At 33.6% G+C, this 24,036-nt stretch overlaps 1 protein-coding gene, 1 non-coding gene and 2 pseudogenes across 15 annotated transcripts in view; 1 reads left to right on the plus strand and 3 right to left on the minus strand.

The window, feature by feature from the left end:
- CCDC138 (coiled-coil domain containing 138) overlaps positions 1 to 24,036 on the minus strand; it is a 162,857-nt gene that overhangs the window by 133,004 nt on the left and 5,817 nt on the right. For 10 of the 14 annotated variants that reach the window (XM_023520491.1, XM_023520493.1, XM_023520492.1 and 7 more), the window contains 6 exons: positions 17,327 to 17,485; positions 13,896 to 14,015; positions 9,867 to 9,944; positions 9,660 to 9,767; positions 6,455 to 6,619; positions 1,717 to 1,833 (listed from right to left, as the gene is read on the minus strand). In XM_023520491.1, the coding sequence (XP_023376259.1) occupies positions 1,717 to 1,833; positions 6,455 to 6,619; positions 9,660 to 9,767; positions 9,867 to 9,944; positions 13,896 to 14,015; positions 17,327 to 17,485 (747 nt within the window). The remainder of the gene's footprint in view (positions 1 to 1,716; positions 1,834 to 6,454; positions 6,620 to 9,659; positions 9,768 to 9,866; positions 9,945 to 13,895; positions 14,016 to 17,326; positions 17,486 to 24,036) is intronic. The other 4 variants (XM_023520488.1, XM_023520487.1, XM_023520495.1 and 1 more) reach the window with 2 other exon arrangements.
- Positions 6,632 to 9,648, minus strand: LOC111729551 (annotated as a pseudogene).
- On the plus strand, positions 10,784 to 10,886 carry LOC111729568. Its single transcript, XR_002776284.1, has one exon. It is a non-coding gene; the product is annotated as a U6 spliceosomal RNA (small nuclear RNA).
- On the minus strand, positions 19,229 to 24,026 carry LOC111729552 (annotated as a pseudogene).

Genomic DNA, 24,036 nt, shown 5'->3' on the forward strand with positions numbered 1-24,036 from the left:
CTATGCAACAACTGTTCTTGGTATGTACCCCAAGGACTTAAAAACATGGCCACAAAAAACCTGCACTTGGATGTTTATAGCATCTTTATTGAAATCTGCTAAAACTTGGAAGCAATCAAGAGGTCCTTCAGTAGGTGAATGGATAAATAAACTATGGTACATTGAGCAATGAAATGTTATTCAGCTCAAAAAAGAAATGAGTTATCAAGCCATGAAAAGACATGAAGGAACCCTAAATGCATATTGCTAAGTGAAAGAAGTCAATGTGGAATAGCTATATACTGTTCTGTTAACTTGACTATATCAGTGGCAATATCATGGTTGTAATATTGTACTAGTTTTGTAAGATGTTACAAAACTGGGAGAAACTGGGTAAAGGACACAAGTGATCTATTATTTCTTAGGACTACAAGTGAATCTACAATTACCTCAAATAAAAAGCTAACTTTTAAAAAAGGTACATGCAATTAGACAACTGTTAAAACTAAAATATTAAAAACCCATCAACTGCTGACTAAATGCTGACTAAATGAATGCGAGAGTGGCAAGAACAGTACTTTTCACTAGAAGAGATGTAGGCTTGCAATACTGTCTATAACAGCATAAAGAGTGGGGTGTTGAATATATATTTGAAGACAACAAAAATAAACTATAAATTATCTGAACGAAAATGAGAAAAATATTTGGAAGGAAGATAAAGTTTCATTCAACTCTGTGAGTCTAACCTTTTGGTTGCTGAAAGCAAGCATTCAGTTAACTGTTTTCAGAAATCATTACACAAACAGCAAAATCAAACAGATCGTAAAAGATAGTGACATTAATGAATCTGATAATTTATATACCTTTATTTGGTGAGACACAGTTAAGATCAATAAATTAAAAATGCTATTCTGTGTGTTTGTGTGTGCGTGCACACGCATACATGCTCGCACAAATACTCATGTAATTACTCATGTGCACTATGAAGGCAAAATATTTAGGATATCACCTCAGGAAAGATATTTTCCTTAACCTTAATTACCACACTAGTTAAACATCACACTACTCAATCATTGACCGTTAATGTTACTTCATTATCAGTACTGCAGTGAGTGGTTTAATTGAGTGCTTCCTAAGTTCCACAGGACCAAGATAAAACTTCCTGAGCATAAATTTGTTCTTCTTTCTTAACTAATGAAAGCTATAATAGCATTTATCAATAGTAACTGGGGAAAAAAAAATTTTACTACAATTCATAGCACAAATGATTACATATGCATGTCATAATTTGAACTAAATGACCCTTATGTGAGTAGGTAACACACCTTTCATTTTATAAGATTCTGGAATAACTTTTCTTCTTTGACTAAGTTATCCTAATAATCATCATTCCATTTAGTTAGTGTGTATATATTGGCATAAGCATGAGAAATCATTAATTTGTATTACCTTCAGTAGAATATGAAAAATTATGAATTAAATAATGAGGGGATGACAGCTGGTTTTAACAACTCCTTATTTGTACAATTCTGAAACTCAAAAAACAACTACATATTAAATCACGTCGACAGCATTAAGAAGATATATAAAAGGAGAAAGAAGAGAAAGTAGTAAATAAAGCAAGGGGAGCAAGAAGTCCTGAAATATAAACAAAACACAAGCAAAAAAAATTGAAAGAACAAGATCAAAAGAAATAATACTAAACATAATAGTTGAAGATAGACTCCTATTAATTACCTGTGTTCCAGCATCTAGCTGCCGAAGAGACCAATATATAAATTTTACAAAAGGCTCATGAAGTTTGACATTCACAAATGGCATCCACTGTAGCTGCTCTGTCATCACAGGCAAAAGCTAAAGATAAAATGATGGAAATATAAATGCACAGTATTTTTAGATAACTGAAATCAATTACCACAATTTTCTAAAAATTATCTTTTTCCAAAAGAAAAAAGAGTTCTCTAACAAAAATATCACTTTAAAACTACATGTGCTTTTCCTCTCCGGCTGCTAGTGTGTTAGCTGTCATCATAAATGACAAAGTAACTACCTGCACCAGAAAGTTCATGACCTGTAATAGACTACTCATGAGAAACGGTCACTGACGTCCTTCAGCCTGAAAATGCAATAATACTTAAGACAGAAATTCAGGAAAAACTAGCTAAAATATACAACACCAGATGTCATCTTTGTATTTGGATTCAGAACCCATTTCTGAATCCAAAAGGCAGCAAGACAACTGGCTGTGGCATGATTTGTGATTCCCTGGATTACACAAAGAAAAATGAACTCAAACACAGATTTGCAAGACATGGCCTGTATGAAAAGAAAAAGACCTCAAGAAAACAGCAAAAGGAACACAAGAACAGAAAGAATAAAGTTAAGGGGACCCCAAAGGCCATATTGATGCTGGCAAAAAGGAGTAAAGAGTTGTCAGTGACTTTATCTGTAGAGATTATACAGATTTTTCATGAGAGGATTAATAAACTAAGAATTTTTATGTGAAAAAACTATATGCAATACAATATGGAAATATGTATTTGAAATTTTAAATACAAGTAATTTGTCACATAAAGACATTTCAGTAACAATGAACCGTATGTATAATGGTGGTCCCGTAAGATTACTAATAGAGATGAGATTAAAATCCCTACCACCTAGTGAGGATGTGGCCATCATAAGGTTGTAGCACAAAGGTTTCAAAAATCAACAAGGCTGTGGTTGAGATGCAAAACAACTTTAACCTGGATGTGGATAAGGATGCTCATTAAGGAGTGCCTAGAGGCGATTCCTGGGGAATTGACTCATGAGGAGTTGCTGGAACTGAAACAGGTACACGTAGCTGAAAAAGAGGCAAAAGAGAAGGAAATTGCACAAGAAAAAGAAGAACCCCCAAGAAAAGTCAGTGAAAAAGTTTAGCAGAAGCTTTTACAGGCCTCAACAAGCTCCTTAAAAAGTTTGAAAACATGGACTCCAACACCAAAAGGTTTTCGTCAATAGAGAGGAATGTTCATGATGTATTATCTGCTTACAGGAAAATCTATAAGGAAAAAAAGAAAGAAACCAAGCAAACCACCATGAGCATATTTCTGAAAAGAGTGACACCTCCTCGAGAAGAGCCTCAGGCAGGTCCTTCGGAAGGAATTCCAGAAGAAGGCACTGTTATCATTGGAGATGACAGTTTCCTGTGTGTTTTTGCTCTTGAACACCTTCCAGTGGGACAAGATGTGGAGAAGGAAGACAGTCATATATAGGCCTAGGCTACGTAGGCCTAGGCTAATGCGTGTTTCTTAGTTTTTAACAAAAAAGTTTAAAAGTAAAATAAATAGCTTATAGAATAAGGATATAAAAAATATTTTTGTGCAGCTGTACAACATGTTTGTGTTTTAAGCTAAGTGTTAATACAAAAGAGTCAAAAAGTTTAAAATAATTTAAAAGTTTCTAAAGAAAAATGTTACAATAAACTAAGGTTAATTACCGAAGAAAAATTTTTTTATAGATTTAGTGTAGCCTAAGTGTATAGTGTTTATAAAGTCTACACTAGTGTACGATAATATCCCAGGCCTCCTAATTCACCTACCACTCTCTCACTGACTCACCCAGAGCAACTTTCAGTTCTGCATGCTCCATTTGTGCTAAGTGCCCTATACAGGTATACCATTTTTTAATCTTTTATACCACATTTTTCCTATATCTTTTCTATAGATATATTTAGATACACAAATACTTATCATTGTGTTGTAACTGCCTACAGTGTTCTGTACAGTAACATGCTGTACAGTTTTGTAGCAGCAGGCTATACCATATAGCCCAGGGGTATAGTAGGCTATACCATCCAGGTTTGTGTAAATATATTCTATGATGTTCGCAGTACAAAATCACCTGATGACGTGTTTCTCAGAAAGTATTCCATTGTTAAGTAATACATGACTGTGTATATTTCCTTTGACCCAGCATTATTAGCACACCTAGGAATTTAAAGAGATTAACCTATACAAACGTATTCTCCGAACCTTAGATAATTAAATAAATTTATGGTACATATATAAACATGAAAAATGATAATGGCATCTGTAATTATTGCGATGGTTTATTCTGGGGTGATAAAAGCAGGTTACAAAAGAGCAAACATAATAAGATCCTATTTGTAAAAAATATATCTATATGTATTGAAAAAGAGATATACGAAAGGATTTTTTAAAAATATTAACAGTGAGATTATGTGATTGGGATGATATTTATTTTCCTCTTTATGTGTCTGTCTGGCATAAATATCTTAATTAATGTCAATTTGTAAAAATAATACAAAATTTAAAAAAACATGTTTATGAAAACTTGCTCCAAAAATATATCATTTTGCTAAAAGATTTCAAGACCATAAAGATATATTCTAAACCTTCAATGAAATAATCCCACTTATACTAGTCTAAGAAAATCACCTAAAATATATCCCTCTAAAAGCACATGTACAAAGATTATTTACTGTTACATTGTTCATAAGAATAAAAACGTGGAAGTAACTTAATTGCCTAGCAATAGGGAAATGGTTAAGTCAAGTGCATATCCACTCAGCGGATAGATCTTGAGATTACCATGCTAAGTGAAATAAGTCAGATAGAAAGGTTGAGAACCATATGATTTCATTCATGTATGGGATATAAAACTGAAAGCAACAAATGAACAAGACAGACAAAGACTCATGGACACAGACAACAGTTTAGTGGTTACCAGTGGGAAGTGGGGGATAGGGAAGGTAGATAAGAGTAAAGGGCATCAAGCATATGGTGAAAGAAGGAATGATGATGAGCATGCAATGCAATATGCATATGACATATTACTGAATTGCACACTTTAAACCTATATAGTTTTATTATCCAATGTCATTCTAATAAATTTTTAAAAGGCTATTCAAAAGCTTTAAGGCTATTTTACCTTTACTAATGTATTAGTAACCATCAATTGAAAATAATATTTTAAAGATCTAGGCTCAACAAAAATTGCTAACGCCAGAATAAGTCAATAAATTACTATATTTAAGAATGATAAAAAGAATCCCGTGGCAAATGTGCTAAGTAGTCTCCTCTTATGCCATTAATCTGATATAAAAATAGAATATTACACGATCCATATTCCATTGGTTAAAACTGTCAACTGTCAGTCTTAATATCTTAAGTTCTAACTTATAAAATTTCTCCACAGAACTTTAATACTGCAGGCCTTGCTAATTAGCAGCTACTTCTAAAGTAAGGCTAGATATAAATAAACACAAGAGTTGATGTAGGTGCTAAAAAGGCAAACATCAAAAAAAGTATATTTGTTTCCTATTGCTGACAACAAATTAGCACAATCTTACTGGTTTAAAGAATACAAACTTATTCTCTTACAGTTCTGCTGGTCAGATATCTGATATGAGTCTAAAGCAGCTAAAATCAAGGTGTCAGCAAAGCTGTGTTCCTTTCTGGAGGCTAAGAAAGGAACAATTTTTTGCTTTCAGGTTGCTGGCAACATTCAGTTCTCTGTGACTGTAGGACTAAGATCCCCATTTCCTTTCTGGCTGACAGCTGGCTGATAGTTTCTAGAAGTGACCCACATTCTTGGCTCATGGCAATCTTACTGCGTTTGCAAAGCCAGGAAAGATGGGTTGAGTCTGACTTATGTGTCTGCCTCTTTTGTCTGGTTGAAAGAACTCCTGTTACTGGGCCCACCCAAATAATCCAAGTTAATCTCTAATCTGAAGTCAGCTGATTAGCAACCATATTCATTCTGCCACGAAACAGAACATACTGGCAAGTTCCAGGGATTAGGATATGAACATCTTGGGGGCCATTATTCTGCCTAGCACAAAAGACACTTAAAAGAAACTTTTTAGGTAAGGATGAAAACTGAAAATAATTTCCTAATATAAAAGTCTGGCTAGTATTTAATAACGAAATTGTTTCTGAAAAAGTTAAACCAAACAACTTTAGATGTCTACTCTTCAAGGTTTTAATGTATTTCTTGTGGAATATAAATGTCAAGCTCTAATGACCGTTTATACCAAATAGAAATCATGAGTGCCAATATCCTAATTAATACATATAATTTAAAAAAATAGCCATTTCTCTTTGTTAATGAGAAGACCCTTGAAAAGACTTTTTATCTCTTCATGACAAAAGGCAAAATAAAATGATTTTAGTGGGAATGAATCCAAAAATGATATGTATCAGGAATTGCTCACATCACTGATTATTTGCCTAACTTTAATATGCAATTATTTTTCCATTTGGGGGTAGATTTTTAATTTCTGGTCTCTTATTTTTTAAAAAAGTTTCCATCATGTTAAGAAAAATATAAGTATGATTTAATTTTAATTAGTCTGAAACAAATGTTTTTAGAGCTGATGATTGATATTTTTTCTCTTATAAAATATACCATAGACTTTCCTTTTTTAATCTTTATGTCTACTGAGTCACGCATTTCAAAGTAAAACACAAACCTTTACACACTTCTCCTGAATATCATTTCTTTGAGAAGCAAATTTAGGTAGCGGCTTTTCACCATCCATTCCAGATTCTTCACTTTTCAATTTGCTAAGGTGATGAACCGAAATCCAGTCCATGAAGACAGTTAAAAGTTCATAAACTTGTGCATTAAGTGGTACCTATATGTAAAAGATTAAATTAAATGTTTCAATTTACAACCTCACAAAACTTCAAAGGCAATCTTTAAATTTGGTAAGGGATTACAGAATAATTTACCTAAAATGCTTAACTAAAATATGTATTAAAAAAGCTCCAACTGAAAGAAATTTCAAATCAAACATCTCCAATTAATACTAGAAACATGTTAAATCGCGGCTGAGAGAAAGGGAGAAAACTCATTATAGTAAGGAAATTGAAAGTAATGCATCGTATTACCAAAACAGAGAACTTTCATAAAAATTCTTTATCCAAGTTTGATAACAAAGTAAAATTGGCCTTGAGAGCATGCACCACCATAACCAAAAGATTTTAATAAATTTAAAGGTTTCAAAAGCTAAATGTTTTTCACCATGGAATTTTATATTTTCTTCTTTAAAATGTTGTTTCTTCCTTTGTCTTTACATGACAACATTTTATAAACAGGATTTTTTTTTCCTGGAAATTCTGTTCTCTGAGTCTACCAAAATGGGAGGAAAAAAAATAAAAACAAATGCCATGAAAAATTTATAAGTTCAGTTAGACTGATTTTAGAATGTCTTCGAATCACTTTTAGTCAATTTAATTCAGCATTTATCACATATCTACTCTAAGCAAAGAACTATGCTGTATTTAATTACTTTTAAAAATCTAAAAAGACAGGAAAATACAAAAGCAAATGAATTAAAAAAAAAACCTAATAAAAAGGCAACATTAACCTGATAGCAATCCATGAAAACAGAATCAGATTATTGAAAACACAAAGTTATATTATTCTGAACAAGAGTAACTTTTAATCTCAATTCTTTTCAAATAAAATCTTTAGATGAAAATTCCAATCATCTGGAGTACCTGAGTATAAAAGCTCTACTTTTTCTCATTTCTTTTTAATTAAAAATTTTTTTTTCACCAGCAACATCCATGGACAATTGTATGCCAGGAAAAAGGTGGTAGCGGGATGGGGGAGTCATAAAATATGACCACTTACAACCACAAAAAAATCTTTGTACATGTCTGGTGTCTGGCAGAGGGGAGGACAGGCAGTTAAGTGGTAGGTTGGGACCAGCTCTATTTGTACATAAAATCATAGGGTCTAGGTCAGTAAAACGGAGGTCTTGGACTTGGAGCCATCAGGAAAGATGTGCAGGTTTATACTGCCACTCTCGCTGCAAGCCCTAGACTCCAGGGACATTGAGGGCCTGGGCCAATGCAATGAATGTGGATGTAATTACTCTATTTGTACATGGTCTCCACTTCCTACTGGCAGAACTCCTTAACAGTTTGCCCACCTTTGATGAAGTATTTAAAGAACCACTGTCATGATGCAAGAAGCCTGAGGCGAGCAGTTGCAGGTAGACCACCAGATAGTCTAAGGTCCTCTGGTCACAGAAGGAGGCCAGCAGGCCAGCTACTGAGGTCTGCTTCTCTTCCTGTTCAATTAGGTCTATGAAATTGTTGTGGAAATCCTTAACTGTGAACTCACGAAGCCCCGTGACACCAGATCCTTTTTGCTCTTGGCAGACACAGCCTTGAACCACTGCAATTCCTTGCTGATATCCAGCAACACTTCTGAGTGGGAGAATCCAAAGATTCAATAACAGCAGTTACCATCAGGCCTGGTCTTGCAGATGTATGAGTACATTTTGTGGAGGTCCTTGATCTTCTGGTGATGGATGCCATCCTCAGGCATACTCCTTATTCAAGACTGAGCTCCAGCAGCTCTGAGACCAGAGGGTTCTACGCAGCAATCTCATGCTGAATTTGATCCTGCTGAGCCATAACTTCATCATAGGCCAATTAATACCTCTGGAGTGAGTGATGGCCTAAGAGCGGCTCCTGTTTCTGCTGCTGAGGTTCCTCTGCTGCCATGTTTAAACAGCACTGCACCCTCAATTTATTTTATGAAAAGAACTAGAGAATTTATCAAAATTTCTAAAGCCCACAATGAGATATCACCTACTGGAAAGGTCAAAATGAAAAATACTAAAAATACCAAATATTGGCAAAGTTGTAGAGCAACCAGAACATTCAAACACAGCTAGCAGAAGTATAAGATGGTACAACCACTTTGAAAAACTATTTAGCAGTTTCATTAAAGTTAAATATACATCCACCTATGACCCAGAATTCCAGTCTTAGTAATATCTCCAAAAGGAATGAAAGCACATGTCTACAAAAAGCCTTGCACACAAATATTTTTACCATCTTTATTGATAATAGACAAAAACTAGAAACAGCCTAGGTATCTATCAAAAGAATGGATAAACAAAATGTGATACATTCATACAGTGGAATAATACTGAGCAATACAGAGGAACAAATTACTGATACACTCAACATTACGATGAGCAAAATCAGCCTTACACAAATGAGTTCATACTATACAATTCTACTGACTGAAGTTCAATGGAAATAGGCAAAATTAATTTATGGTAATAGAAATCAGATGAACAACTACTTCTTGCAGGGAATAACTGGGAAGGAACACAAGGGAACTTTATAGGGTAATGAAAATATTCTGTATCTAGTTGTTGTTTAGAGCATTTGTCATAATTGATCAAACTGTATACTTAAGGATCTGTGTATTATGTTACTGTATATAATCAATATTTCAAAATAAAAAAAATCTTAGAAAAAAATAAATGGAGTCCATCGAAGGGATGGATTGCAGTTTTGATAGAAAAGTAATAAGGATGGCTTGTGGAATCTCAAACTCAATGAATAAAGACACAACTTACCTGTAAATTATCTAAACGAAAATTTTGCATCTATATTCATGAGAAACTAGCTTGCATTAAGTTCCTGTGCCTTGTCAGTGTTACTGTGCCTGAAACTGCTAAAGTATTTTTGTTTTTGCAAATAAAAGCAAATTTGAAAAGTTACAGAAATATTTCTCTATAAAGGAATTATTATGGTGAATCTTTTCATACCAAAAAGAATGCATGCTAAATAAAATAAAAGATTACAGAACAACAACAAAAAATTCCTGGCTTTCCACTGGAGAAATTTTCAATAATATCATACCTTATAAGTTTTTGAAACTGGTACTTTTTCTTGTTTTAAGTTTTTCATCTCATGAGCAACATGGGAATTTCCTTTCAATCTCTGTATTGTCATAAACTCATACTTCCTCTGCAACAGTACATATCCATGAATTAAAGAAAAATTAAAAGTGAGAAAAATCCAAAGGCAATATTTTAAAATTCACTAGTGTCAAAAGACACAACTTACCTGTAAATTATCTAAACGAGCTTGAACTCTTTTAGCCTGAATCTCCATCTTCCTGTTTTCTTCACTCACTTCATTTAACTAAAATAAGAAAATGTTAGATATTTCAATATATTCCTTAAGCTGATTTCATACTAAAGGTTTCCTAAATAATCTATTATTTAGTCTACATAACCAAGCAATGTAATAAAACACAGGTAGCATTCATGATTAGAGATCATAGGTAAAATTACCATTTATCCCTAAAACATTAATAGTGTCTAAGTTTACTTCATGCTATACAATATTTGCAAGTCTCCTAACATCTTACAAGTATACATTTTAATAGGAAATGTCTTTTAATTGAACTTTTTATTGAACTATAATGTATGTACAAATAAGTATGCAGTGTAATGAATTATTGGGATTGGATTAAAAATATATATATATATATATATATATATATATATATATATACACACACACACACACACACACATACTAATTTGGGAAAAACTGACGTTTTTACAAGATTGAGTCTTTCCATTTGTGAACATAACACAGCCTTCAATTTATTTAGGTCTTCTTTATTTTCTTTTAATAAAGTTTTGTACTTTTCAGTATATATGTTTTATATATCTTTCTTTAGATTTATTCCTGGGAGTTAATTTTTTTGATGCTGTTATCTATGGTATCTTTAAATAAATACCATTTACTACTTGTTAGTATATAGAAATACACTTGATTTTTGTATATTGAGCTTACATCCAAAGGTTCTCCTAAATTTGCTTAACTCTATACTCGTTTGGTTACCTATGGACATGGGTACATAATCATGTCATCTGTAGATATTTATCTCTTCCTTTCCACGCCTTACTTTTTTTCCCCTTATTTCATTGATTAAGGCTTTCAGTATAATGTTCAATAGAAACAACAGTAATGCTCACTTCGTCAGCACATGCTAAAATTGGAACGATACAGAGAACATTAATATGGGTGCTGCACAAGGATGACACACAAATTTGTGAAGCATTCCATATTTAAAAAAAAAAGTAACAGTAAACACTATTTTATTCTGATCTCAGAGAGAAAAGATTTCAATAACTTGTATTAAGTATGATTTTATTGTTAATTTTTTTAGATACTCTGAGAATTAAGAAGTTCTATTACTAGTAATTATCATGAGTTGGTGCTGAATTTTATATCAATAAGAATTATGATTTTTCTCCTTTTATCGGGTAATGCACTAATATTTAAGTGATAAACCACCCTTGTATTCCTCAACTAAATTCACTTAGTTGTATTATCTTTTTTATGTACTACTGGATTCAATTTGCTGATATTCAAAAATTTTGCATCTATATTCATGAGAAACTAGCTTGCATTTTTTTTCTTGTAATGTTCTTGACAGGTTTAGTTTCAAGGTTATGCTGGCTTTGTACAACAAGATGGGGAGCTTTTCTCTCTATTCTATTTATGTTTAAGGTACATGACATTTCATCCTTAAAAGTGAGTCTTGGGTTTTACTGTTCCTTCTTTGAAGGTATCTTATGCTTCTCTGATTTAAAAAATTTTGTTAACCCTAAGCACGATAAATTAAGATTTTATCTTAATCCAAAGTTTTCAGCAGTCTTAAAATGGTGTGCCTATATGGCTTTCCTCAAAATTTATCGTGCTTAGGGTTAACAAAATTTTTTAAATCTGTGGGTTGACATCTTTCACCAATTTTAGAAAATTCTTGGCCATGTCTTCACAAAATTTGCTTTTGCCCTATTAAACATTTAAACTAGGTTCCATTTCTCTTTTATGACTTTTGTATTCTTCCTTCACTTGATATTTTCAAGATTTTTCCTGAAACTATGTTCCAGTTCACTGATCCAGTTCTCTGCTGTGTCTCATCTGCTCCAGTTCACTAATCCAGTTCTCTGCTGTGTCTCATCTGCTATGTATTGGAGGTTTGAAAATTAATTAGTGTATTTTTCAGTTTTAGAATTTCAATTTAATTCCCTTCTATAGATTCTCATTCTCTAATGAAATTATCAATATTTTTCTACTTTCTTGAACATATTATTTTAAAGTCAATGTCTACTAACTCCAATATCTAGATGACGTGTAGGTATGTTCATATTGTCTGGAGTTTTTTCTCTCTTCATATTTAGTCATATGGTTCTATCTTTTATTGTGTTTAATTTTGTATAGAATGAGAGAAAAAATTACAATTTTTAAACATACAATATCTTCTTTCAGAGAAGGCTCATCTTTTCCTCTGCTAGGTATTTAAAATGGGAATTGATCACCTTAATCTGAACTGGAACTGAGATCAGTTAAAGACAGGTTTCAGTTTAAGGTTTCTATCTACATCTAAATCTCCTCCTATTTTGCAATCTTGCATTTGACTGTGAGCCTGGGGTGTTCACTGGGACTCTCTCCCAATGAGTCTTGAACTAATATTAATCTTTGTCTCCTCAGCTTGGCAAAACTTAGTGGGAAAATTCTTACTCTTATTACATTATTATTACTAAAGCAAAATTATTTATATCCACTGCTATCATAAATTACTATATGAGTCACAGAAATAATTTACCTTTTAATTTAGCAATTTCAAAGCATATATCATTCATCATGCCAGAAGTGGGCCAACTGTGGCCTGTGGGCCATATCTAACCACTGCCTGTTCTTAAAAATGAAGTCTTATTAAAACACACCCATGCTCACTCACTTATTGCCTACAGCTGCTTTCGCACTCAGATGGCAGAGCTAAATTATTGTGACAGAGACCATATGGCCCAGAGTCCAAAATATTTAATATCTGCTCCTTAACAGAAAATATTTGCTGACTTTTTATCTATGCTAAACAAACCAACCATAAAAAACCATTCTTACACTTGGTAACAAAGAGTTTCTCCCAAGCTCTTTCAGTTTGGACACATTAGGCCATAAATCCAATTATCCACCGGTTCAATCACTTAATAATGCACAAAGCCACTCCGATCTCCACACACTCATACAAGCACATGTAAAATTATTAAGGATTATATTAACTTAAGAGATAGGAATGGGCAATGATGTACCTATGCTATCAATTAAAGAAACCCTTCTCTTTTTTGAGTCCGAAACTGAGACTGTGATAGGATAAAGTAATTTCTCTAGGGATAAAGTAAGCTTCCAGATAACAGTAAGTCTAAGTCAGATCCCAACTGTAGGGGGCAATAAATGAAGTCAGGGAAGACAAAGAATAAGACGAAGAGAGAAACAAGGTACCTAGCTGTCACTGTAAAGAAGAAAGGTTACAAGTAGTGACTACAGGAAATCAAGAACAGAAACAAAGAACACATAGCTAGCTAAGGAATTCCAGGAGGCAAATTACCTCTGAAAATCTGAGCTTAGTTTCATTTTAGTCCATAGTGTTCCAGCCCAATGCTTTAATTTTTAAAGTTTACCCCAATTTCTGCTCATCCACTTCTCCTTCCCACACAAATACACACATAATCATTCTCCTGTCCCTCTTCAACATATTCCTTCACTTTCACCTTTTTCAGTAAAAAAACTGGCAAAGTTAAAAGAAAAAGAAAAAAACTCAAAAATATTTGTTATACAACTTTACTATTAAATACTGAATATATTAAATTATCACACTTACATAAATAATTACAGTACAATAGATGATACATGTGAAGCCTTCCTTCTAGTACAGTTCTTATCACATAATGGATATTCAGAAAATAAATGAATGTTAAATAAGCAGTGGTATTTAAGAGCAGTTAAAAGTCCCCAGGTCATCAGGTTTTTTTCTTTTGCTTATTTTTAAATCTAGTAATCACTTTTATATTTCAAAAAAATTTCAAACTGCCAAACTTCTCAGCTGGTTGCCAGAATAGATGATGAGAAATCAAAAGCTTAAGAATATATTTGGAAGTATTTTATAATATAGCTAACAAAGTTAACCAAAACTTTCTCTAGTCAGAATATGTTTTAAGACTGACTTAGAATTTGTTAAGTATATATAGTTCTAAGAATGTCTTATAAACTAATATATATTAAAATAGGTCTTACCTGTTTTTTTAAGTTATCATTCAATTCTTTCATTGCATCAAAAGAGGACCTTAGTCTCTTGCTTTCTTTATTCTTTTCCTTAAGAACTTCAGTTAAGTGCCCGACTTCTGCATCATGTTGCTAGGAGGAAAAAAAAAAATCAAATCTAAAAATTAAGTAAGGATTCCATGTCACTAATACTACTGAACATACATTAAAAATTGGAACTACCTGAATCAAAAGGACTTTAATTAGTGTATTTAAGCATACATGAGTAATATTGCAAATAATTCATAAAAACTATACAATCAACCAGAATCAAAAGGACTTTAATTAGTGTATTTAAGCATACATGAGTAATATTGCAAATAATTCATAAAAACTATACAATCAACCAAAGTAACAACAAAGCATTAAAAGCATTTGTTAAATATTTATTAAAACATATACAAATTAAGCAGCAATTAAGCTTCTGCTCAGAAAAATCCAGCACAGAAACTCAATGAAATAACTTCTATTTGACATCTGGGATAAAACAAAGAATTTCTGATCTTTTTTAAGAGACTAGTTATTCATAGCTTTATAGACTAAAATTTAAGGTTTAAGTTACCCTTGAGGAGTAAAAGAAATAGTCCACAGAAAGAACAAATTAATTTCTTGTTTTCATGAAGTAGCTAAAATTTGTTTACATCTCAAAAAATTTAAATATGTAATAAAATTTCTGAGCCAACTATTTGGCTCTCAATCAGTTTTATAAGTAATTCACATCAACCTTCCCTCTAATTTCATTTAAAGGAGACAGAATGTTTTCAATTTGAAGTATGAATACTTATAGTTTCTTTCACCTTTCACTCTCAATTTATTAGTAATGTATTAAAACAAGCAAGTTTATATAGGAAATCCAAAAATTGAGTCAATTTCCTTCCAAGTAATCCTATAGGTACCATTAAAATAAAGCAGTTATCTTTACTTAATAAAAATAGCAGACAGACAAATCTAAAGAGAAAAATCAATAAAAGTAGTAGAGAGCTCTGAGAATCCAAATATTCCTTCTTTGAAACCCTGTTTAAAAATCCAATCATCTAGAAAAGTTAGGTTTATGTAATTTTATCATTACATTAAATGATTTTTAAATAACAGGCTATAGTAACAAACATGCTTCCTTTAAAAATCAGGTTAATACTCTCATTGTCCAAATTTGTCCACATCCAAAAGGTACTAAACATACAATATGAGTTCCACTTACTTATGGTAAGATAAGCCCACTACACCCAACTTCTTACTGATTACAACTAAAAACCTGAGACAAAACACAAAAACTGTGAAAAGTAAATAAAATCAGGGAAATGCAGAAAGAAAACTTGGAGAAGCACCCTCAAGGGAATGAAGTTTCCTGATTTCTCTTTTTTCTCTCCTGTTCTCTAGCAGTCTTGCCCTAGGGCAGGCCCCAGCCACTGAGAAGTGCAGCATCAGTGCAACACTTCTAAAACTCTGACATAAATTCTGCCTTTTGGGCTAAGAAAAAGGGGCCCCTGTGAGTCAAATAACGTGGGGAGAATTCAGAGAAGACAGACTCAGAAAGAGGATCCTTTCACTCTGGTGTTTAGGAACCTGTACAAATCTGAGTCACCCCTGATCTGCTTAGGCACAGACCAAAAGCTGCAGAGCAAAGGCAGAGTGACTGGATCTCAGCTTAAAAAACCACCCAAGTCTCAAGTTAATCCCATATCTGCAATGCTGGGAGCATGGAAAAGACCCACAACAAGCAGCATAGCAAAGGCTTTAAGAACTGAACTATAAGATTTAAACCATTGTCTGAGTCTCAGACTAACCCCTATGTGGCACATGCACAAGACAATTCCAAAGCAACACTACAAAGGCTTTGACAACTAAACTGAGATTGAGTCACTGCCCACAGGTGAGAAAGAACTTTGGCCTAAACTTAACTGGGCTGACTGCTTTAAAAAATAAAGAAACCCAACATTCTCTAGAAGATCATAACAGGATCCGGAATCTACACAACATAATATCTACAAGGTCTCCAATACGATCCAAAAGTCACTGGATATACAAAGAACCAGAAAAATGTGACTAAGTCTTCCAAGAAAAATGCCAATCCTTAGATGGTCCAGGTGTTAGATTTTTAAATATGTTCCATGAGGTAAGTATAAATGAATGCAAATAGAAAGACAGACATTCTCATGAGAAAAATTAAAAATAGTTTTAAAAGAACATCACTGGAAATTTTAGAACTTTATCAAGAAATAAAAAATTCACCAGGTGAGCTCAATAGCAACATGGAAATGAAAGAAGAAAGTGAACGTAAAGACAGATAAACATTATCAAATCTTAAGAACATAGAAGAAAAAAAATGAGAGAATGGGAACAGAGCCTAAGAAATCTGTAAGGTAACAGTAAAAGACCTATGAGTCACTGGAAATCCAGAAGGAGAAGAGAAAGTAATTGGAACAGAAAAAATATCTGAAGAAACACTGACTGAAAACTTCCCAATATTGGTGAAAGACATAAATTTGCAAATTCAAGATGTTCAGTGAACCCCAAACAGGATAAACTCAAAGAAAAGCATGTGGAAATACGGCATAACTGAACTGCTGCAGAAAACCAAAGATAAAGTAAAATCATGTAATGATTCTGTTTACATGACATTCTGGGAAAGATAAAACTACAGGGGCAGAAAATAGATCAGTGGTTGCTAGAGGTTGAGGATGAGGGATAGGGTTAACTACAAAGGAGCATAAAGAAACTTTCAGAATGCTGGAATTATTATTCCTTATGGTGGTGATTACAGACTGTATATGCATTTTTCAAAACAATGAATTTTACTCTATGTAAGTTATACATACAGTAACAGATCTCTTGATATGAAATAAAGATATAATTTAATATTCTTCATACAAATATTTAATCTGGATATAATCGTTAGGAAACAATCAGACAAATCTAGAATATGCCATACTCTACAAGACTGCTGGCCTAGAGTCTTCAAAGAAGTCACACCAAAAGACAAAAATAGTCAAGTTGACTACTCGATTTGAAGAGACCAAAAAAAAAAAAAAAAAAATCAAATATAATGCATGAATTATGCCTAGTTCCTTGATTAGAAAATAAAACAAAAAAGCAATAGAAGACATTGTTAGGACCAACTGGGAAAATTAATATGAACTGTATATTAAATTATTTAATTAGCATTAACTTCCTAATTTGATAATGGTATGGAGAACGTACTTAGGAGATAACATACTCCTAAAGATAAGTATAATATTAAGGAAGTATTTAGGGGTGCTGTGTCATGATTTTTGCAAGTTATTTTCAAATGGTCCAGGAAAAAAATGTGTATATGTGCATGAAAGCAAATGTGGCAAAATGCTAATAATTAGTGAATCTAAATTAAGAAGAAAAAGAGAAACTCAAATCAAATGCTATATAGTTACCTCCTTGATAATCTGAAATCTTGTAAGAACTTCTTCTTCGACACCTTTAATTTTAGTCAAAGCCATTTCATGCCTGGACAGCAGTTGTTCTCTTTCAACTAAAAAATGTTCTCGCCTTTGAAGTTCTTCAGCAAATTCCTGTTGTGCTGCAGTTTCACACTGTATCAAATGTCAGATTTAAGTGTTTTTAAAAGTACATCCACAAATGCCACAAATTATATTTTTATTTACTGAAAACGTAGCTTAATCAAATAGTGTTTAGGACTACATGGAAACGAAGAAAAATCTGGATTACAGTTCTAGCTAGACTAGTACAGCAAGTAAACTTGTACAGAAATTCTATCTTGCTGCAAAATAACGTGATACTATAGTGAAATTCTACTATAACTGAAGAGAATTTGGTGTCCAAAATGGATCAGTACTATACAGCAGAGGTTCCCACAGCAGGAGATGAGCGAGTGAGCCAGTGAGCAAAGCTTCATCTGTATTTGCAGTCGCTCCTCAGTGCCAGCAGCACAGCCTCAGCTCCACCTCAGATCATCAGGCATTAGAGTCTCATAGAAGCACCAGTCCCTGGTGCCAAAAAGGTTGGGGACTGCTGATGTACAGAATCAATTCCCTATCCAGCTTTACTTCATGCTCCACTTCAACTTAACAGTCCACTTTTACCTATACTCTCCCTTACCTCCTGGTGCATCTATCACCTTGGGCTGAAAGACCCCAGCCTTGCACTAAAGTACTAACCACCTTCCATGCCCCAATGCTACACTGCTAAATATTACTGGAGAAAAACCACACACCATATAAAGCAGTACCACTGTGAATTCACGGACTCAAACCTCTTAATGCAGTCCAGAAATCTTTGTATATATTGGCTCTCTATTTCCCATTCTCCACAGTGTCTATTTCAAATTTTCTCCACTCTTTAATTTGATCACATCACTTCCTATGCTATTTCGTGCAGACAGCCTTGTCTCTAACTTCACAGGAAAAATGGAAGACAGAAGGAAACATCAACCTGCCCTCAAGACATTTCTCCTTCACTCCCTATTACAAAGGTAGGCTCAGGATCTCATTGCTTTCTGCTTTCTTATGGTGACTGCTATGCTGACTATCCCTCTAATATTTTCAATCTCTTCCAACTCCTCTGAAATGAAATCTCGTGACCCTGCTCATTTATCTCCTCCCCTTCACAAATCTCTTTAAAACTTTGTCTACACTTGCTGAGCCTTCTTTATCTCAATCACTCGATTTACTTTAATCTGGCCTTAGCCCATGTCTGCCTATTGAAATGGCTTACTTATTAAAAAATCAGTCCTGATTTGATTGAGTCCCTCAACAGCATTTTATGGTGTACAACAGCAGGTATGTTATACACCTGTATGCCATTGTCCCTTTCTTCCAAATTAAAATATTTTCTCTTTCATTGGTTTCCATGACACCACATTCTCCCGGTTTTCTAATTCCCTCTCTGGCCATAGCTTCTCAATCTCCTTTGCAGGTTCTGCTTCCTCTACTGCCCTTTAATGACTAAGGTTCCTCAAGATTTGCCCTTAAGCCACTTACTTTCCCATTCCTCACACACTTTCTGCTTGCTTTCATATACTCAATGGCTAAAACAGCCATGCATGCGACAATTGCTTCTAACCTACAACAGCTCAGTTCTTTATCCCAAGCTCCAAACTCAAGTCCAAACTGCCTATTTAACATCTCCAGATATATGCTTACAGGCAGCACAAAATAAACATGTCCAAAACTGAATTCAACTAGCCATTAGGAAATGCAAATCAAAACTACAATGATCAGTAATAAAAATAAAAATCCTGTGATTTGCAACAACATGGATAGACCTAGAGGCTACTAGACTAAGTGAAATAAGTCGAAGGCAAATACCACATGATTTCACTAATATGTAGAATTAAAAATCAAAAAACAAAATTAGACTTAGAAACAAAGAGGAAACTGGTTGCTGGGGGTAGGGGTGGTGGTGGTGGTGGTGTAGGGGTGAGGAGGGGGGTGGAAGGATGGGTAAGAAAGGTAAAGGGGAATATAGCTAATAATAGTGTGATAACTTTGTAGAGAATGGTTACTAGACTTAGTGTAGTAAACACACCATAAGGTATATAAATGTCAAATCACTATGTTGTACACCTGAAACTAATAAAATATTGTTTGCCAACTAAACTTAGAAAAAACCCCGCAATGGAGATAGCACTTCACAACCACTAAAATGGCTAGAATCAAAATAACAAGTGTTGTCAAGAATGAGGAGAAACTGAAATCGTCGTACACTGCTGGTGAGAATGTAAAATGGTGCTGTTACTTTGAGAAACAGTCTGACAGTTCTTCAAAAAGTTAAACATAGGGCTACCATATGGCCCAGCAACTCCACTCCTAGGTATACACCCAAGAGCGATGAAAGCATATGTCCACGCATATGAAATACAAATGTTCAGAGCACCATTACTCATAATAGCCCAAAAGTGGAAACAACTAAAATGTCTATCAATTAATAAATAAAGAAAACGTGCTATATCCCTATAATGGAGTATTATGCAACAATAAAAAGTACTGATACCTGCTGCAACATGATGAACCTTGAAAGTATCATGTTAAAGAGGCCAGTTATGTCATGCATACTAAATACTGTAACATTCCATTTATATGAAAAGTCCAGAACAGGCAACTCTACAGGGACAGAAAGTAGATTAGTGGTTGCCTAGGGCTGAAGGGAGCTGGGGTGGACATGAGAGAGAGCTAATGGGTAGGGAGTTCCTTATTGGGATAATGAAAATATTCTAAAATTGGCTGTGACTTTTTGAATATACTAAAAATAAGTGAATTGTACACTTAAAAAAAAAAAAAAAAGAGGCCCTTTCAATATGTGAGGACACAGCAAAAAGGTAGCTGTCTATGAACTAGGAATTGGGCTCTCACCGGACACTGAATCTGCCAGACCCCTGATTTTGGACTTCCCAGAAGCCAGAACTATTTGATGTGTTCTGTTTCTTGCAGTGCTTGCCAGGCCATTGGGAAGGTATATCATTTTTTCCTTTTTTCTGAGATGGATTAAGATTCAATAGGCCTTTCTTCTGATTATCAGATAAATAAGTTTCTATATTGGACCAGGCCTCCACTTGGAAACCCAGCAAGACATCTGCCTTCACTTGCCTCAGTTCCAGCAGTTTCTGAGGCAGATGTACAACCCTTGAAAGAGATGGATTCTAATACAATTATTGAAAGATTCCCCACAATTGGTCAATTGTTGGCAAATACTGGCTGGAATCCTTTTACTTAGCATATGATGAAAGCTAAAAAAATTTTTCATATGGTGCTGTTATCTAATTAACAAAGATCCACAAAACTCTGGTGAACTGAATCATAATTTCTGGACACAGGGCTGTTATCTCTTACACTTTCAGCAATCAGATTTGATATAAAAGTTGTTGGTCTTTTAACTCAAGGCCTTGGGTATGCTACCGCAGATTACTATCCTGGTTTGCTTGAAAACATGGTTTTATCATTAGTGTCTGAATTCAGAGAGTTATATTAATGGATTTATTACTCAAAGGTAGAAAATGAGTATCAGTGAGATACCCATCAGATTATGGGAAAAAGAGAATTCCAGGTTGTTGCTGATGGGAACATAAATAAATAGGCACAACCACTCTGGAGAATGATTTGGTAGCACCTTGTTACTATTTCTTCTGATAAGTTAAGGGTACTTAAACAGAACTGTTTGTAAAAGATAGACTCCATCTTGTATATTTATAGAGAAATAAAAAAATAACAATAGTGGTTTATTTATAGGCTGGTATGCTATATGGCAGTTAAAATGAATTCACTAGATCGACATTTTCCAAATATATAACTCTCAAAAAACAAAATAATGAATAAAGCAAGAAAGTTACCAAAAGATTTCCACAATATATCATTACTTGTGTAAAATTTTAAAATGCTCAAAAGAATACATACATACATATGAACACATAAAAGTGATAAAACATGACAGAAAAGATCTACACCACTTTCAGGGGAGTATTTAATCCTGAGAAGATGAAGAGGAATGGGATGAGAGAAGGGTGTGTCAAATGTAACTGAAACACTTCCTTAGAAATATCAAATAGAAATATTAATGTTAGCATTATACAATGTGAACAATGGGTACACAGTTGATTTTATAATTGGTTTTTATATCGTATTTTATAAACTTTTAAAAACTAAAAGTGTTACCTAGTAAAACAATGAAAATGAAAAGATATTTATAATTCCTTCTTTCCTGCAAAAAGTTACAAATTAAAAAAAACAGAATATTAATCCTCTCCTCCAGTTTTGTTCACTACCTCAACAAAAAAGCCCATTGGCCTAATGAATCTTTCATATTGATATGATTTTTGAGTAAAGCCGTCTCCAACAAAGCAGACTAGTAACCACCTTCTTCTATGCTTTCTTCTTTCTCTTTCCTGTTTGAACAACTTTTAATACCTCTCTTTCTCCATGGGCACAAACTTTGAGCAGAGAGACTTCCCATTTTCCAACTTTCTCTTTTCATTTTTGTTTAATCATATTGGAAAGCACTTTTGCTTGAGACAATCCCTCTCTGTCCAAGTACTGCTCTTTGTGGAATCTTTTCATCATTCTTTGGTTTGGTGTTTCCCTTTTCATGCATCTTGATAGGCTTTTTTATTTGTATTTTCTCATCACAGTGCTATTTATGGTAGAGCTTAGCTTTGAGATCTTTTCTGCCTTCTTTGAATGTTCATGAGTTTCTCTACCTCCTTCTCTTTTTCTCCTGATAATCCAATCTCATGATATAATCTCAAGATAATCCACAGTGCTTATGGTGTAACTCGATATAGTCGTTTTGTGGCATGGTTAAAGACACCGAGCTGCCGGGCACAGTCCCCTGGGCATGAGGCAGCTCTCAACTTTTGGGTCTCAGAGACCCGCAAGCCAACTCTACACAACTTGCGACAGGAAGTCAATTCTTTCTCCAAATTGTACAAACCAAAAATATGGGAATCATCTTAAATACCTTATTTTCCCTATACCACATCCAATTCATTATATCAAGTCTAGGAATGACAGAATAAAAAATAGTACATTAGGAAGATCCTTTGCTAATGCTTTATAAGATAAAAAGAAGCAGGGTTATAAGGATATATCTATCATCTATAGCAAACATACAGTCAATTTTACCTCTAAAATAAATCTCTATTCATTTCCATTTCTCTGTTACCACCCCAGTCCATGTTACAGTTATCTTTCACCTGCACTATTACAGTAAAATATTCTATTTGGTCTCTCAACTTCCACACCTGTCTCCCTCCAATCCATTTATTTAAGCACACATTAGATTATATAATTTCACTGCTTTAAAAATCCTGTTATCAAATACATTTTCCTTGAGTAAATATGTTATGCCTCAGGGCTTCTTATACTAGAATGTCTCAGTCTAGAATGTACTCCTTTTGCTGGATTAACCTGTACTCATCCTTTAGGGTTTAACTTAAATGTTACTTTCTCAGAAAAACCTTACCTAACCTCTCAATCTACCCCAATCAGGTGCTCATATTGTACCAATGTCATTTAAATTTATAAAATCGTAATTATACAAGTATTTACAATTTACTTCTAATAAGCTATACCAAGCAAGGACCATACATATTTTATTTACTTCTATATATTCCACACTGAGTATGTAAATGCATATTAACAGATATCCAAATATTGTTGAATGAATGAAATCACGTAGTATGACAAAAATGTACATACTTAATGATAATTAGCACAAAAGAACACAAAGTAATTTTGAGTCAGATTAAGCTACAGATTAAACCAGATTAATCCCTTGTGCTTCATTTTTTAAATTAAATATTTATATTTTTATTGTGTTTGCTACAGATGACAGATATATCCTTATAACTCTGCTTCTTATCTAATAAAGCATCAGCAAAGGATCTTCCTAATGTACTATTTTTTATTCTGTCACTCCTTTGCTGAAAAGCCTATGATAGCCAGCCTGCGCTTTCACTATTTTCTTCCCCAGACAGGCTAATAAATTTACAATCTGACAAATCACTCCTTTCTAAAAACCTCTCACTTCCAATTCCTTGTACCTGGAATGCCCTTCCCACTCCATTCTTTCTCTTTAAACTCTACCTCTTAGTCAAGTACCAAGCTAAGTCTCTCCCTGAACTTTTTCCCAGTGATTTTAGAACAAACTAATCCTTTCCTGAAATGCTATGGTAATTATAATCTAAATTATTTAGACAAAATGAGATATGCATTTTTAAAAAATGTTTATTTCATGTATATAGAAATATAACATATGTGTATTACATATACTTTGCTTCCTTCTGTACTCCCACCTAGTGGACATTTGATAAATACATAAATTACATCCTTTAAAAACAAAAAAATCCCAAAGATAAAGGTGAGAGTTGACAAAGAATAAACATAAAACACAAGTTTAAAATCTAAAACTTAAACCTACACAAAAAAAATCAGTTTATATTTTTTCTCTCACCCATACGTTTTTCCCCTTCAATTGTTCCAATAAATTGGGTTTGTTCCCTTCCAATCTTACCTTGACACGCTTCATGAAAATAATCAAAATGAAATATCTTGTAGTATTCCAATTTTGTAAACGTGTGGTGCTTAGAAAATAAATAACTCTGCATTCTCTCAATCTAGTATTTAGTTCTTAC

This window comes from Pteropus vampyrus, unplaced genomic scaffold (genome assembly GCF_000151845.1).
Source record: "Pteropus vampyrus isolate Shadow unplaced genomic scaffold, Pvam_2.0 Scaffold269, whole genome shotgun sequence".
NCBI lineage: Eukaryota > Metazoa > Chordata > Mammalia > Chiroptera > Pteropodidae > Pteropus > Pteropus vampyrus.